This window comes from Lonchura striata, chromosome 4, assembly GCF_050655825.1.
Source record: "Lonchura striata isolate lonStrDom1 chromosome 4, ASM5065582v1, whole genome shotgun sequence".
Taxonomy (NCBI): Eukaryota; Metazoa; Chordata; class Aves; order Passeriformes; family Estrildidae; genus Lonchura; species Lonchura striata.
Window position 1 is genome coordinate 833525 of NC_140706.1, and position 14560 is coordinate 848084.

Sequence of the window (14560 nt, forward strand, 5' to 3'; positions counted from 1 at the left end):
CAGGCTCAGATCCTCTCAGACAATGGGTTTGTCATCTTTCAGAGCCTCCTCTCGGGGTGCTCCCGTGCTGTTCTCAGGGACAGTTTTGTGTCCACCAGTGAGCCGTGCTTTGCATTCCCAAGAATTTAAAAGGGAGGAGGCTGGGGTGATTGCCCGGCTCTCTCTGGGGTTTGCAGGTGCAAGGTAGGAGATGAGGGTGGCCTCAGCCGCCGTGCGTCTGTCCCCGCAGGGAAGGAGCTGCCGGCCTCGCCGAAGCTGACCCACAAGAGAGCGTTCAGCGAGGACGAGTCCCGGGCCAGCCCCGCCGGAGCCCCGCCGAGCCCCGGGCCGGGCCGCGAGCCCGCGTCCCGCTCGTCCCGCTCGTCGCTGTGCGTCAACGGCAGCCACGTGTACGGCGAGGAGGCGGCGGCGCCCCGCAACCCGCCCGTGCCCCGCCGCCAGGAGCAGCCCTGCGCCCGAGCCCCGCTGCACCCCGAGCCCCAGCACGCGGCCCGGGGGCCGGACAGGGCCCAGCAGAGGGACGAGCCCAGGTTCATCCCCTCCCCGCCCAGCCTGGCCCTGCAGGAAGAGCTCAGGGTGTCCACCAAGGCCGTGACGCTCAGCAACCACCTGGGCAGGGCCAGGCTGGAGGAGAGCCACCGCCTGGAGGGCAAACCCAAGGACGGAGCGCCCGAGGACGCCGCGAAGGAGGACAAGAAGGCCAAGGGAGGCTTCTTCCACCACGGGGGCGGCCGCAGCGACGCGGGCGGCAAAGGCCAGGGGGACAGAGGGACCCCCGTCCGCGCCGCGGGGGATGAGAGCAGTAAGAGCAGCGGCTGGTTTGGGTCCAAGGAGCCCAAAGAGTGCCCTCCTCAGAAACCCAGGTCAGTGGAAGGGGGTGTGGAGGTCCAGGCTGCTGATTCCTGCCCCATTTCACGTCTCCAGAGGCTCCTGGGTGCTCCTGGGAGCGCCCAGGCAAGGGCAGAGCAGGGAAATGCTTCCTTGCTCTTCAGTGTCTCAAAGGGAAGGGGATTTTCCTGGATCCTCTCCTGGCTTCTGCCAGAAAGCATCTCTGCTGGGTCTGGGATGTGTTTTCCTCTCAGGGAAGGGAGGGATCCCCTCCATGGAGAGGATTCCCTCTGCAGAGGTGGGGCTCAGTGTGGTCACACCAAGTGGTTCTGTGGCCTCAAAATGCAGATTCATTATCCTTTAATGAGCTGAAAAAGCTTCCCTGGCAGTCAGGCTGGGATGTGGGATAATCACGTTGTTCTGAACCCCACACCCCCCTGTGGGGTCTGGTCAGGGTGCAGCACTTTGGGTACATGAGATATCATTAATATTCCCAAAGTAACTAATCCCAGCCCTGCTCTTTCCTCTTCCCATCCCACCCAGCCTTCCCTTCTCCCAGTTACGAATCTCTAGATGTTCTTGCTTTGTGTGGTGATTCATCCCTCCAGATCCTCGGGGTTTGTGGTGTTTGTGCTGTTCCTGAGAGGAATTTCTCATCCCTGCAGCCCCTGGAGCTGAGCTGGCAGTCCAGAGGTCGAGGGTGGTGTCAGTGAGAGGCAGGAAATGGGGTTCAAGTCAGCCAGAGAAAACAACCAGAAAATAACTCAGAGCTGGGGCAGTCTGCAGCCTTGGTTTGTTAGAGGGATTTTCTAACCTGGGCTGACTTTAACCTCATTTATTAAGCAGAAGGATTTGAGTTCAGGCTGAGCCTCCTTTAATGAAGAGGGCACTCCTGGTTTATTCCATGCAGCCTGGCTCCCAAACCTGGGAAGGTTTGAGAACTTCCCTCAGCCTGGCTCCAGCACCAGCCCCCAAATTGCTCCTTTCCTTAGGAAGGTGTCATGCCTGTGGTGGCCTTGAGGCAGAGCTGGGGACACTGGGACAGGCAGGAGCTGCTCCCCTGGGCCAGGAACATCAGGAATATCCCATCCCACAAGCCTGGATGGGATGTGTCCATCCTTGTGTCCACAAAGTCCATCCCTGGGAAGGAGAGGCAGGATGTGGGAGCTCTGCCCTGTTCCAGCAGCACGAGAGACAAGGGTGAGGTCTGGGGGCTGCTGAGCTGCATCCCTGGCATTCCCTGTCCCTGGAGGTGTCCAAGGCCAGCTTGGATGGGGCTTGGAGCACGGTGGGATGGTGGAAGGTCCCTGTCCATGGCAGATGTGGAATGGGATGGGCTTTAAGGTCCCTTCCAACCCTCACCATGCTGGGATTCTGTGATTCCCAGGAGACTCAAAGCCCTGGCAGTGGTTTGGTGTCACATCCCAGGGCAGGATTTGTGCATGAGCCTGAAGAACTCCAGTCTCTGCAGCCTGTCCTTGAGCAAGGACAGAGTATTCCCACTCAAGATCCTCTCTTTTAATTTTCCTTTCTAATTTTGGGATAAGAAACCTGCTGGTTAAGGCCTAGAATAAAAAAAAATCAAGGCTTAGAAATCCTGCTGTATCCAGGCAGTGACTCAAGTGCCTGAGGCAGCCAGGGAAGCTGGGATGGGATAAACGGGATAAATGGGATAAATGGGATGGGATGGGATGGGATGGGATGGGATGGGATGGGATGGGATGGGATGGGATGGGATGGGATGGGATGGGATGGGATGGGATGGGATGGGATGGAGCTGCCCTTGGCATCTCTCTCTGGGCCTTTTCCTTGGGAAATGGGTGAGAAGCCAGCAGGTTTTTTCCCCTCTTGGCAGTCGTGGGCTGTCAGATCCGGCTGGAATTCAGCTCCTGGTCCATCCAACCCAGTGGATAATCACCAGGAGTGCCCCTGAGCTGCTGCTTTCTGACAGTTCCCTGCCTCCCTGGACTCCTGGCCAGAGGTTCCAGTCCATGGCTTTGTTTAAATCCCCTCTGTGCTGGAGCTCGGAGCTGCCTTGCCAGGGACTTTGTCTGTCCTGTCAGGAGAGACTGGGATGAGCTGTGTGGCAGCAGCTCCTCTGGATTTTCTGGGATTTTCTCTCCCAAAACCAGGGATGGATCCCAGGCAGCAGGAGTGCAGGGAAGGAATTCACAGAAGCCCTTTGGGCAGTTTAGGAACATCTGAGTGGGCTTTAAGTGCAGCTTTCAATTGAGAATGGGAAATCATGAGCTTCAACTGGAGCAGGGGGGGTTGAGAGGAGGAGCTGGGAGAAGTGGCTCCTGGAGGATGGGAAATGCTGGAGCTGCCTGGCTGGGAAGGGATTTCTCCCTCCCAGTGTCCAGGGATTTGGCACTGGGAATGCTGAGAGCCCTTGGGGAGCATCACAGGAATCATTTGGTGATTGAGCCTGATTTGCTGCAGAAAGGGAGAGGGTTTGTCTCTGCCCTGCTTTTCCCTGCTTTTCCCAGTGCTTCAGTTTTCCTGGCCATTCATTAGGACATCATTATCCATTTTAATGATACAGAACTGATTTCTCTGATTGTATCTCGCTTCCTTACACTGAACAGCCTCATGGGCCAAGCTGGTGATTCAGGTCAAAGCTGTGGAAGAGCTTTTAGGTCTTGGTGGCTTCAAAGTGCCAGAGGGCAGGGTCAGATGGATCTTGGCAAGGAATTCCTGGCTGGGAGGGTTGGAGGGGCTGGCACAGGTGCCCAGAGCAGCTGGGGCTGCCCCTGGATCCCTGGAATGTCCCAAGCCAGGCTGGACACTGGGGCTGGGAGCAGCTGGGACAGTGGGAGGTGTCCCCATGGCAGGGGTGGCACTGGAGGAGCTTTAAGGTTCCTTCCAGCCCAAACCATTCCAGATTCTCTGATGTCCATTTGTGGCTGTTCAGGAGCAGTGTCACTCCTAGAGCTGAATGAAGCCTTGCTCTGGAGAGAAGCAGCCTCTGAACTGAGCAGTTTTAAGTCTTGGCTTACTTGCAGAAAGGATTTTCCCCTCCTGCTCTCCTGACTCTGGATACTTCTGCCAGCAGCACCTTCTCACCTGTTTGGCCACCTTGGATAGGCCAAGTTTAACCCAGAGCTGAACATGGTGAGAAAGCATCAAAATCAGTCACTTTGCCAGCCCAGAAGCCTGTAATTAGTTAAAAGGTCTGTAATTAGAAGGATGGTTTGAGTTTGCCTGCAGCAAAGCCCAGCCTGGCACAGCTCATCTTTACCCACTTGCTCTGCCAAACACACCATTCCCAAAACAGGGAGCTGCTGCTTTGGGCTGGGTTTAAATTTAACTTTGTGTACTTTATAAAGAGGGTTTTGTTGTGTGCTGGGTGGGTTTGGCTGAGCCCTCAGTGTGGGAGCTGGCTCTGCAAACCTGCCTGTGCTCTCACTGGGGACAGAACTGGCATTTCTTATTTACAGCCTGTGTCCCTGATTCTTCTCAGGGAAGCAGTCCCAAAGGCTCTGCTCATCACCCCTGGCTTTGCTAATCCCTGGCAGCTCAGGCTTTGATGGGAGCAGTAGGAAGATGGTGTTTGCTCTTTGGAGGCTGCAGAAAAGCCTGGTTGGGTGGTGTTGTTTTGAATGTCAGTGGTTAAGGGGTGTATGTAAGGAAGAAGCTCAGCAGGTTTATTTGAGGCAAAGCCTGGGGCTGGAACAATCCTTTCCATGTTTCCAGGGTTTCCTCTGGTGTTATCAGAGCTCTGCAGCCCCTGCTTCCTGTGGAGAATCCTGATGATAAAACGGGGCTGCATCTTAGGCCTGGCAGCAGGAGAAAGAGGGAGTTGTGCCCTGTCCTATAAAAACAGGGCCATCAGTTCCATTTTCAGGTTCAAGCCCCTTCCCAGAGTCCATTCCCGTGGATCCAGCAAAGATTGATGGCTCAGTTCCTCGCTGCTCCTCACGTGCTCCCAAAAGGTGCCTTTGCTGAGGGCTGGGAGTGGGAGCAGGGCTTGGAATGGGTGGAGCAGAGTCCTTGGCCAGGCTGGCAGTGCTGGCGTGGGGCACGGAGCTTGTGGCAGCCCCTCCAAAGCCAGCAGGGCTCTGGGAGCAGAGCCTGGCAAGCTGCAGAGCCTGAGGAAGAGGGAGATGAAGGGCACGGTGTGAAAGCAGGGCGTTGTGGCTAGCAGGGATGCATCCATGGGAGCCACTGGGGTCCCAGGGATCGTGGCCAGGAGGGTGCAGCTCTGCCCTGCCTCGGAGCAGCCCCAGGGATGGAGTGAGAGGAGCCTGCAAGGCTGGTGAAGGCTCTTTGTGCTGCTGAGCTGCCTTTCCCAGGGGTGGGCACGAGGCAGGCTGGGGGCTGCACCCAGAGCTGGCACAGCTCAGCCCTGATGTGCTTTGGAAGCGTCCAGGAAAAGCACAGCCCCACTCCTGCTCCTGAAAGTGGGAATTGGGGCTCGAAGTTTGCATCTCCCTGGGTTCCTACTTCTCAGGTCTCTCCTGTTTTTTAAAATCCCTGTGGTTTTGAAAGCAAATGTCTGTAAAGGAAGATTTGTCCATTTGAATGGGGATGATGGACAGGTGAGGCCCAAGGGAAGAGCAAAGTGGTTATTGTACAGATAATTATTATAGATAATATGGGTTTTTATGGGTGATTTATTAGAGAGAAATCCAGTCCTTCCACCTCTGGAATTCCTATTTAAAACTCATTCCCTGACTCCTTCCCTCTGGTGCTCTCACCCTGTACAAAAATGTCCTGGGCTGCTGTTCCCAGCTCTTCCCAGCCCCATCCTGCCCTGGGAGGAGGTTGCTGGCCCTGCCAGCTCTGAGGTGCTGCGGGATGCTCCAGCACCTCCATCCTGTGCTCATCCACCCCAGGGAGCCCTGCCCGAGGGAGAGCAGGGCCGGGAGCAGCCCGGGAGTGGCACGGGGGCATGTCCCGGATCCAGCAGCACGCGGGGTCCATCCCTGCCCTGCCCTTCCCAGGGTGCTGCTTTTACATCTGCTGTTCTGCGCTGGTGCTGCAGAGTCCCCAGGCTCCTGCAGCCAGGCTGGCACTGCAGAGCCCTGCCCTAGCCTGATCCCTCCCTGGGATCCGCAGGGAGACACCTCCCTGCGCTCAACAAGCTGTTTCCAAGAGCCTTTTTCCATCAGGGGGTTGCTCAGCGATATTTTATTTCCTTTTCTTTAAAAAAAAATTTATTTTATTGCTGCGAGGCTCAAAGGCGTCTGTGAAGTGCTGCCAAACGAATAAATGAGGGCAGGGAGGTACCCGAGATTTATTTTGGCTGGCGGAGCTGTGTGCTGGGAAGGGGAGGGGTGGAGGAGGAGGGTGAGTCAGCGTTTCAGAGCTGCACAGAGCTGCTTCCATCAGGCAAGTGCAGGTTTCCCTCTAGAGGAATCGGCCGTGCTCCACTCCTGCTTTCACCCAGCACTTCCAGCATCCTCCTTCCTCAGGGAGGGTGGGGAAGGGCCTTTCTGGGGGCAGAGCAGGGCTCCTGCCAGCACCAGAGCAGGGATGTTCATCCCAAGGACACAGATGCTCCAATGGCCTCAGGCTGTGCCAGGGGAAGCTCAGCGGCGATATTGGGAAAATTTCTTCTTGTAAAGGAGCTGCCATCCCTGGAGGGCTTTAAAAGCCCTGTGGATGTGGCACTTGGGGACATGGGACAGTGGTGGCCTGGGCGGTGCTGGGGGTGGTTGGACTCGATGGCAGAAGCAGCATGGGATGTTTAGGTTGGAAAAACCCTCTAGGGTTTTTCCAACCTAAACATCCCATGCTGCTTCTGCCTGGAATTTGCAGCCAAGAGCCCCTGAACAAATCCCAGAGGGTCCCGGCAGGAATGGGGTTGAGAAGCAGAAAGGAAATTTCCACAGTGGAGTTGAAGGAGGAAAATGAGAATCCAACAAAGATGGATTCAAGTTCTGTCTGTATTTAGCCAATATGAGCAGGCCCAGCTCCTCATGAGCCCCACCAGGACTTTACAAGGCCTGGAGGGACAGGAGCCAGGGAATGGCTGCCACTGGGAAAGGGGAGCTTGGGCTGGGATCTTGGCAAGGAATTCCTGGCTGGGAGGGTGGGAAGGGCTGGGCTGGAATTCCCAGATTTGCTGTGGCTGCCCCTGGATCCCTGGAGTGCCCAAGGCCAGGTTGGACACTGGGGCTGGGAGCTCCTGGGACAGTGGGAGCTGTCCCTGCCATGGATTGGTGGCCCTGGATGGGATTTGAGGTCCCTTCCACCCAAATATTCCATGATGACCTGGGGAACGAAGACAAAATCATCTCGGGGCTTTGAGGAGGCCTTGAAGCCGTTCCTGCAGCTGTGCAGGTGGGGATTGGTGCAATTCCAGGTGCCTCAGCTCTGGCAGCAGCCACCCCTGAGGAGGGAACTTCACCCACTCAGCTTCTGGCAGCTGGCAGGTCGTTAGCAGCCAGTGCTCGTTAATGAGTGCAGCTGATTGATGCTCTGCAGCCTTTTAGAGCTGGAGCCCAGCAGAGCTGGAGCAGGCCCTGGCTGCTCTTACTCAGCACAAAGGATGGATCTGGGTCTGGAGCAATCGTGGAAGCAGTGCCAGCAGGACAAGCAGAGGTGGGGCAGGGCCGTGTGCCCCTTGCAGCCACCCTGGGATTGTGGTGGTCACCTTCCCTTGTCACCTTCCCTTGCCAGCTGGGAAGGGAAATTTGCCATGGTGTGCCCTGTTGAACTCTTTGTGGGCGTTGTGAGCTCATCCAGCTGAGGGCTCAGGTGCTGAGCTGCTGCTCTCCTCTTCTGGGGAGCTCATATTCGAGGGGGATTAGGGAAAAGGGTCCAACCCTCTGTGATCTCCTGGCTGGGAACGCCAGGAGACGTTTCTCTCCACGCAGAGAGTGGCTGCCAGGCTGGCGTGGTTTGTGCCTCAGGGTCCATCAGCCTCTCCCAAAACTCCTGGAGACTCTGAGGGCTCCGGGGAGCAGGGCAGGACGCGTGGGGACCGGGCTGGGCACGGCACCACAGCTGCTTTGTGCCAGCAGGAGAGGGCACCCACGAGCTGTGCGTGCCCCAAAGGCAGCTCCAGCTTGAGGCAGGAGGAAGGGCTCCAGCTTTTCTTTGTGCCTGGGTTGCCAGGTCTCTTCAGTGGTGTCCCGTGGGTGCTGCAGCGGAGCCGGGAGTGTTCCCTGCCCCCAGACTGGGTGGGAGACTTTGGGGCCATGGATGGCTTCAGTGGGCACCTTCCAAGGAGCTGCTCAGAGGAGGATGAGGGAAGGGGCTGTGGAGCTGCCAGGAGAAGGAGCAGGGGGTGCTCACGGTGGGGACATCACTCCTGGGCCGAGGTGCTGCCAGCCCAACGCCCTCCCTGCTCTGGGACCGGGCAGCTGCACCACCACCAGCCTCAGCTTTTGCCTCCAGATGGCATTTTGTGCTTTAAAATGTCTCTGAGGCGTTTGGTGGATGCACAATAACACAGAAATGGGTGTCCAAGCAACTCTGGGATCTTGCAGTGCCACCTGCAATCCCTCCCAGCAGCTGGGTGGGAAATCCCAGGGTGCAGCCCCAGGGCTGGACATACCCTGGGCACCTTGGCAAAGCAATTCATCTATTCCTTCCTCTTAAACCTCGCTGTGCCCAGAGCTGGCTGACCCATGCCCATGTTTCTCCCCAGCCAAGATGGGAACTCTCTGGAGCTCTCTGGTGCAGGAGGCATCAATCCCATGGGATCTGTTGGGCAGGGCCAGGTGCCCCTGTGCTGGGGATGGGATTGCTCCTCCCAAGGGTGAGGCAAGGGGATGGGCCCAGGAGGAGGGAGCGTGGCAGTCAGAGCACCAGGTGGATGTGGGGTGTCCACGCCACACCCCTCTTTGTGATGTGCAAACCTCTGAGCCTGGTGTGCCTCCCTGGGGTGGTGACTCCACACTGCTGGAGTTGTTCCCAGAGGAAGATCAGTGAAATCCCAAAGGAAGGTCCCTCAGTCCTGCTTGAACAGGCAGCAGGACACTGTCAGCTTCGCTTGGGGTGGGATTCTGAATTCCAGGTGTGCTGAATCCCTCCCACCTTGGGATCCCCCGTGGGGTTTCAGGCATCTCGGGCAGAAGTGGTGTGATGAGGGGCATGTGGGAGGCAGGGCAGAGTCCAGAGTGGGGACAGGGCCCTGTCCTGGCCATGTGCTCCTTCCTGCTGGGCTCCTGTTGCTCGGCCTCCCTCAGCCCCGTCCCTGCCTCCTGTGCAAGCGCCAGCTCCGTGTGAGCTCCCGTGCTGGTCGTGCTGGCAAACCAGTGAGGAGCGCTGGGGTGAACTGGGAGAAACTCCTCTGTGTGCCTGCACTGGTACCAGTAGCCCTGATCCAAGGGCCCGGGCTGCTCCTCATGCTCCACCTGCCCTGGGTGCCACCAGCACCGGGACAAACTCACTGGGCGAGTCCTTGGGCTGCAGGAGGTGGGGAGACCTCTGCGGCTCCTGGGCGTGCTGAGGCAGAGAGGGGAGTGTGGAGGAGTGTCCCGGGAGCAGGGCTGCCCCTTCCTGGGTGTCGTGCATGCCCTTCCCACGCCGTGACTCCATAATCATTGCTCTGCCTAACAAGAGCCAGGCATGGATTTGGTCACTGTGCTGCTTGGAGCAACGTCTGTGGTGTGTGTGGTGTGTGCTTCCAGCCCTGTCACGGCATTAACCAGGAGGACTGTTCTGTCTTCCCTTCACAGCCTGGAAGTGTCTCCTCAGGTAGAAACCAGCTCAGATGCTCCTTCTCATTCTGCTCCCTGCTCCCCTGCCCCGTGCCCTGCTGCCCTGCCCGCTAGCATGCCGAGCTCTAACCTCCCTGCCGCTCCTGGAGACAGACAGGCCGGGTGCTTGGCCCCCACCAACCCATTCCTCAACTCCCTGCAGAGCAATCCCTTCTTTGAGGAGCTCCTCGCTGACCAGGTACTAAATTCTCCTTCACCTACTCACTTTCTCTCTAGTTTCCCGCCTGGGCTGCGTGCTGCGCCAGAGGTCGCTGGGAGCTTTTGTTCCTCTGAGGATTGCAGTGCCTCTGCCTCCCCAAGGCAGACAGACCCCGAGAGGGAGTCTCCAGCCCAAAGCGTTGGTGTGCCCGTGCCAGAAACAACTCCCCCAGCACCGGGAGAGCTCCCTCCTGCCGACAGCGACCCCGCCGTGCCCCCGCCGCCCTCGGAGTGGGACGAGACCTTCGATGCCTTTGCCACCAGCAGGCTCAATCCGGAGCGGAACAAGGAGAACTTCTTTGCCTCGGTGGCAGCAGAGGGCATGGCTTTCATCGACGAGCCCAACAGAGCCAGCCCCACGGAGAGCTCAGCGGAGCCTCCCTGCCAGAAGGGCTCCAAAGCCTTCGAAAAGGCCGAGTCGCCCATCGGCGCCGAGATCCCTGCAGCTCTCCGCTCCTGGACAAATTTCTCCTCTTTAGATGTAGGGGCCAACCTGGTGAGCACCACCCAGGAGGCCACGGTGATCGAGGATGTGCTGAGCCCCGTGTCCGCGGGGTCCATGGCCGGGAGGAGGAAAAGCAGCACGCCCACGGTCTGGACGGCCGCGTTTGCCTCGGCCAAGCCCGGGGACAAAGAGGTGTCAGCGGCCCCGAGCACTGCGAACAGCGCCAGGGAGGAGGGGGACAGCGGTGAGGAGGAGTCCTGCGGCACGGGGCCCAACGGCTGGATGACCATAGCCACGGAGACCGGCCCGAGCGCGGCCGAGGAGCGCGCGGCTCCCACGGGCCCCTTCGGCCCGCGCCCGCCCTTCCTGGGCGAGGGCACCCTGGAGGCGCAGAGCTCGTCCCGTGCCACCCGCGTGTTGCCCAGGAGCTCCTTCCCCCCGGAGCCGGCCGCCGAGGCCCGGCCCGGCGGCGCCGTGGCGGCCGTGCCCCCGCGGGTGCTGGGGGACGCGGCGGGCCGGAGGTTCCCCGCGGCGGGCGCGGAGCCCGGCAGCGGCCGCGAGGGCGCCGTGGACATCCGCAGCTCGGTGTTCCGGCTGCAGGCCAGCATGCGGCTGGAGGCCGGCGAGGGCCTCCTGCAGTTCAGCTCCGACATCCGCGAGAGACGCGTGGTGCTGTCCCCGTGGGCCGGGCCCCACGGCCCCGAGGAGCCCGGCCTGGCCGGGCCGCCCCCCAAACCCCCCCGGCGGTTCGCAGCCGCGGGCGCTGTGGGGGACAGCGAGGACGAGGAGCCCGGCGGCGCCCAGCAGGGCGAACGGGAGCCACGGGAAGAGCCAGAGGGCCCGAGAGCGGAGGTGGAATTGCCAAGGAGGCGTGGGAGCAGCGAGCCCTCCGTGCCAGCGCCTCCCGGCCTGCCCGCGCCGCGAGCGGACGCCGCTGGAGCTGGGAGCGAGTTCCCAGCGTCTGAGGCTGCCAGAGCTGCCCCCGTGGACTCAGCAGCTGGCCTGGAGACAGGAGCCGGCCGGCTGGGGACAGGGGACACCTCTGTGGGGGAGCACCCATCAGAGATGAATGAGACAGATGTGGCCGAGCAGTTTGAGACTTGCACATCCAAGTTCTCCCTGGATGGACTGGACCGGTCGGGTGCTGAGGAGAGCTGGAGCCAGCCCCGTTTATCCCCTCAGGGGGCCACAGACGGTGCCAAGTGGGAAACAGCCTCCAAACAGGAGCTGTTCCCTGAGGAGCTCAGTATTTCAGGACTAAACCCACCTTCCAAGCTAGACCTGGGCCAGCCGACCAGCTGGACAGCTCTGGAAGAGCAGGAGGCAGCTGGGCATCCACACCCGCAGCCCCAAAGGTCAGAACGCGGGCAGAGTCCATCCCAGCCGGAGCTGGCGTGCCAGGATGGTGAGGGGCGAGCAGGAGAGCAGCCCGAGCCCCGTGCCCCTCCCGAGGAGGCAGAGCAGGGCAGGGCCCCTGCCAGCGAGGAGCCCGAGGGGCGCTGGGCAGAGAGCAGGATAGACTTCAAGAAAGCAGATTTCTGGAAGCCAGATAGGGCAGTGGAGAGGCACGCACGGGCAGCTTCAGCCCTGAGAAATCCCTTTACCCTGGCAGTGAGCCCGCATTCCCCGAGCAATCCCTTCGTGGAGAAGCCCCCAGCCCCTCTCCCTGTCCAAGCTGTGCTGCCCGAAAAGCTTGAGCAGGGCCACTTGAGCTTCCTCAGCCTGCAGGAGGAAGCCCCCGGGCACGGCTTGCAGCCCACTAACGCTACCCCCCCGCATGCCAGCCAGCCCCTGGCCTTCTCCACCCCTCTCCTCGTGGCTGCCGCTAACCCCGAGCCGTGTGGCCACCCCCGGGCCCCCGTGGGGGTCCCCGCCAGCCGCGCCGCCGCCCGGCCCTGCCCGTGCCCGCAGCCCGGGGACGCACAAGCCTCAGCGCTCCTGGCTCTGCCCAGGGAGACACGGCCGGCTGAGAAGCCCCTTGGCCAGCAGACGAGCAGGTGAGCACTGCGGGGAGGCGAAGGGCGTGTGTGTGGGAGAGGGGAGCCCCGGCCCCTTCTGCTCCTGGCCCCTTCTCCCCGCTCCCGGCAGGGCTGGCTCCGGGGAGGCTGCTCCACGCTGCGCTGCAGCTCCTGCTCCCTCAGCTTGCCCCGGTCCCAAGAGCCCAGCCCCAGCTGCTGGGAGCTCTCTGGGATGCTGGGGGAGTGAGCGCAGCCGTCCAGTGTGTTCCCCGGCCAGGGCAGAGGGTTCCGTGCACGCACGACCTGCCCGGCTGGAAATTCAGAGCTGCACCCACATGGCACCCAGTGCTGATTTTGGCTCCATCGTCCTCCCCGTGCTTGCAGGAGAAATGCCTCGCCCGTGCCTGCCAGGAGAGCTCGTGGCTGTCTGTGCTCTCCTGAGCTCCCTCGTGGCATGTGCACAGCTGCTGCCCCTGCCATCCATCCAGCTTTGGCCGCTTTCCTCTCAAGTGCCCGTTGGGTACTGAAAACCTTCTCTCCATAGCCAAAAAAAGAGTTTTTGCACCAGGGCGAAATGCCCCTCTCCCCTCCCTCCTGCCAGATGCCCGTTGGTGATGAGGCACGCGGGGTTTAGCCTTGAGGCTGGTGGGGATGGGGAGGGTGGAAAGAAGGGGCTGTTCCTCCTCCCAGGTCAGTCGTGGGTCTGTACAAATGCCATGAAGCAAAGCTGCTGAGTTCAGGGCATGGAGTCTTGCTCTGTGTCCTTCAGTTCATCTCATTTTCCTGGTGCTCCTTCCCCCGGTCTGCTGGGCTCTGCCTGCCCAAGGGATTTACCAAGCTCCAGCAGGGATTCATTGATCAGCCTCCCTGATCATGAGGCAGATGGAGCTTCCTGGGGGCACCAGAATGGTAAAAAATCCCACCTGCCCCAAGAGCAAGATTGGTTGTGGCCCTGGGGAGAGGAAGGGAGGGAGGATGGGGCCAGCAGAACTCACTGAGCTCCAGTCCTTCCACAGCAGGATCCCTTCTTGGGTTGAGCATGAGGTGCCAAGTGATCTCGGGAGCAAAGACAGCATCTGGCTGTGTCTGTCAGATGATATTTTTTCTTCTTATTTAAGCCAGCTCCTCCAATCATTTTTAATTGGATTATTCATCCACCAGCAGCCAGCCTTCTTCAAAATTTGCAGGGATGCTGCGCAGAAACGTGGATTTTGATATGTTTCATGGAAAGAGAAGTGTCCTGTGATCCCGAAGGGGTAACTGAGGCACTGAGGGAAGTACAGGAGTCTCTGGGTTGGTTGTACCTGCTCGTGGTCATCCCCAGCCGTGCCTGTGTATCCATCCTGGCTGGCTCCTGGGGTGGGATGGGCTGGGATCCAAGAGCTGGATATCCTGGATATCAGTGCTGGCTTCTGTCGTGACTGGGATCCAAGAGCTGGATATCCTGGATATCAGTGCTGGCTTCTGTCGTGACTGGGATCCAAGAGCTGGATATCCTGGATATCAGTGCTGGCTTCTGTCGTGACTGGGATCCAAGAGCTGGATATCCTGGATATCAGTGCTGGCTTCTGTTGTGACTGGGATCCAAGAGCTGGATATCCTGGATATCCATGCTGGCTTCTGTTGTGACCTGTGGCCAGGAGCTCCTGAACTTCCCTGCTCGTGTTCCTCCAGCACATTTTGGATATTTGCTGTGACTGAAGAACCTCTGAAGAGCTCCTGAGGCCTCTGGGGAAGGCTCTGATGTTCTGAGCTGCTTTATAGGACTGGGGAGATGTGAGAGCTGTCCCAGGCTGAGGGAGGAAGGCTAGAAGGGATCTTTTCCCAATCCCCACGGCCATGCTGCCCTTCCCAGGATCATCTCCTGTTGGAATCGCCAGAGGCACAAGGATGAGGGAAAGATGGTAGAAAAAAGGTGGAAGGAAAAAGGAAATAGTTCAGACTTGGAATGGACATTAAGTCCTGGCTGGCACAAAAGTGTCTGCAGGTGAAGGGGAGAGGGTGCCTGGTGTGGGATGGTGAGAGTTTGGGGTGGGGGGGTTCAGCCAGCTGGAAACTGGGAATGGGGTCCCACGGCCCCTTCCTGAGCGGCCAGAGGCTCTTTGGTCATCTTGTGTGGCTGCTGGGGCAGGGGAGCATCAGCTGCAGCTCCCAGGTGTGCGGAGGGCACTTTGCTGCTCCCGGGGTAGGGCAGGATGGTGCCTCCACTGCTGGGGCCGTGGCACATCCCCAGGACAGGACGGACCCCAAGGACAGCCTGGGGCTGTGCCTGGGGAGCTCCACTGCCTGCAGGGGCCCGGCAGCTGTGCAGTCCTGCTGCTGCACTGGAGCCCAGCAGCTGTGCAGTCCTGCTGCTGCACTGGAGCCCAGCAGCTGTGCAGCTCCTGCTCCCTTAGATGTGGGGCTGGCCCAGCATCCTGTGGCACCTGCAGGTGACAGGAGTGGGGATGTCACAG

At 59.8% G+C, this 14560-nt stretch overlaps 1 protein-coding gene across 23 annotated transcripts in view; it reads left to right on the top strand.

Moving 5' to 3' along the window:
• The window catches only part of RAB11FIP5 (RAB11 family interacting protein 5), a 43096-nt gene that overhangs the window by 14406 nt on the left and 14130 nt on the right, over window positions 1-14560 (top strand). For 21 of the 23 annotated variants that reach the window (XM_085577312.1, XM_085577321.1, XM_085577324.1 and 18 more), the window contains exons 3-4: window positions 230-863; window positions 9462-12143. In XM_085577312.1, the coding sequence (XP_085433438.1) occupies window positions 230-863; window positions 9462-12143 (3316 nt within the window). The remainder of the gene's footprint in view (window positions 1-229; window positions 864-9461; window positions 12144-14560) is intronic. The other 2 variants (XM_085577333.1, XM_085577332.1) reach the window with 2 other exon arrangements.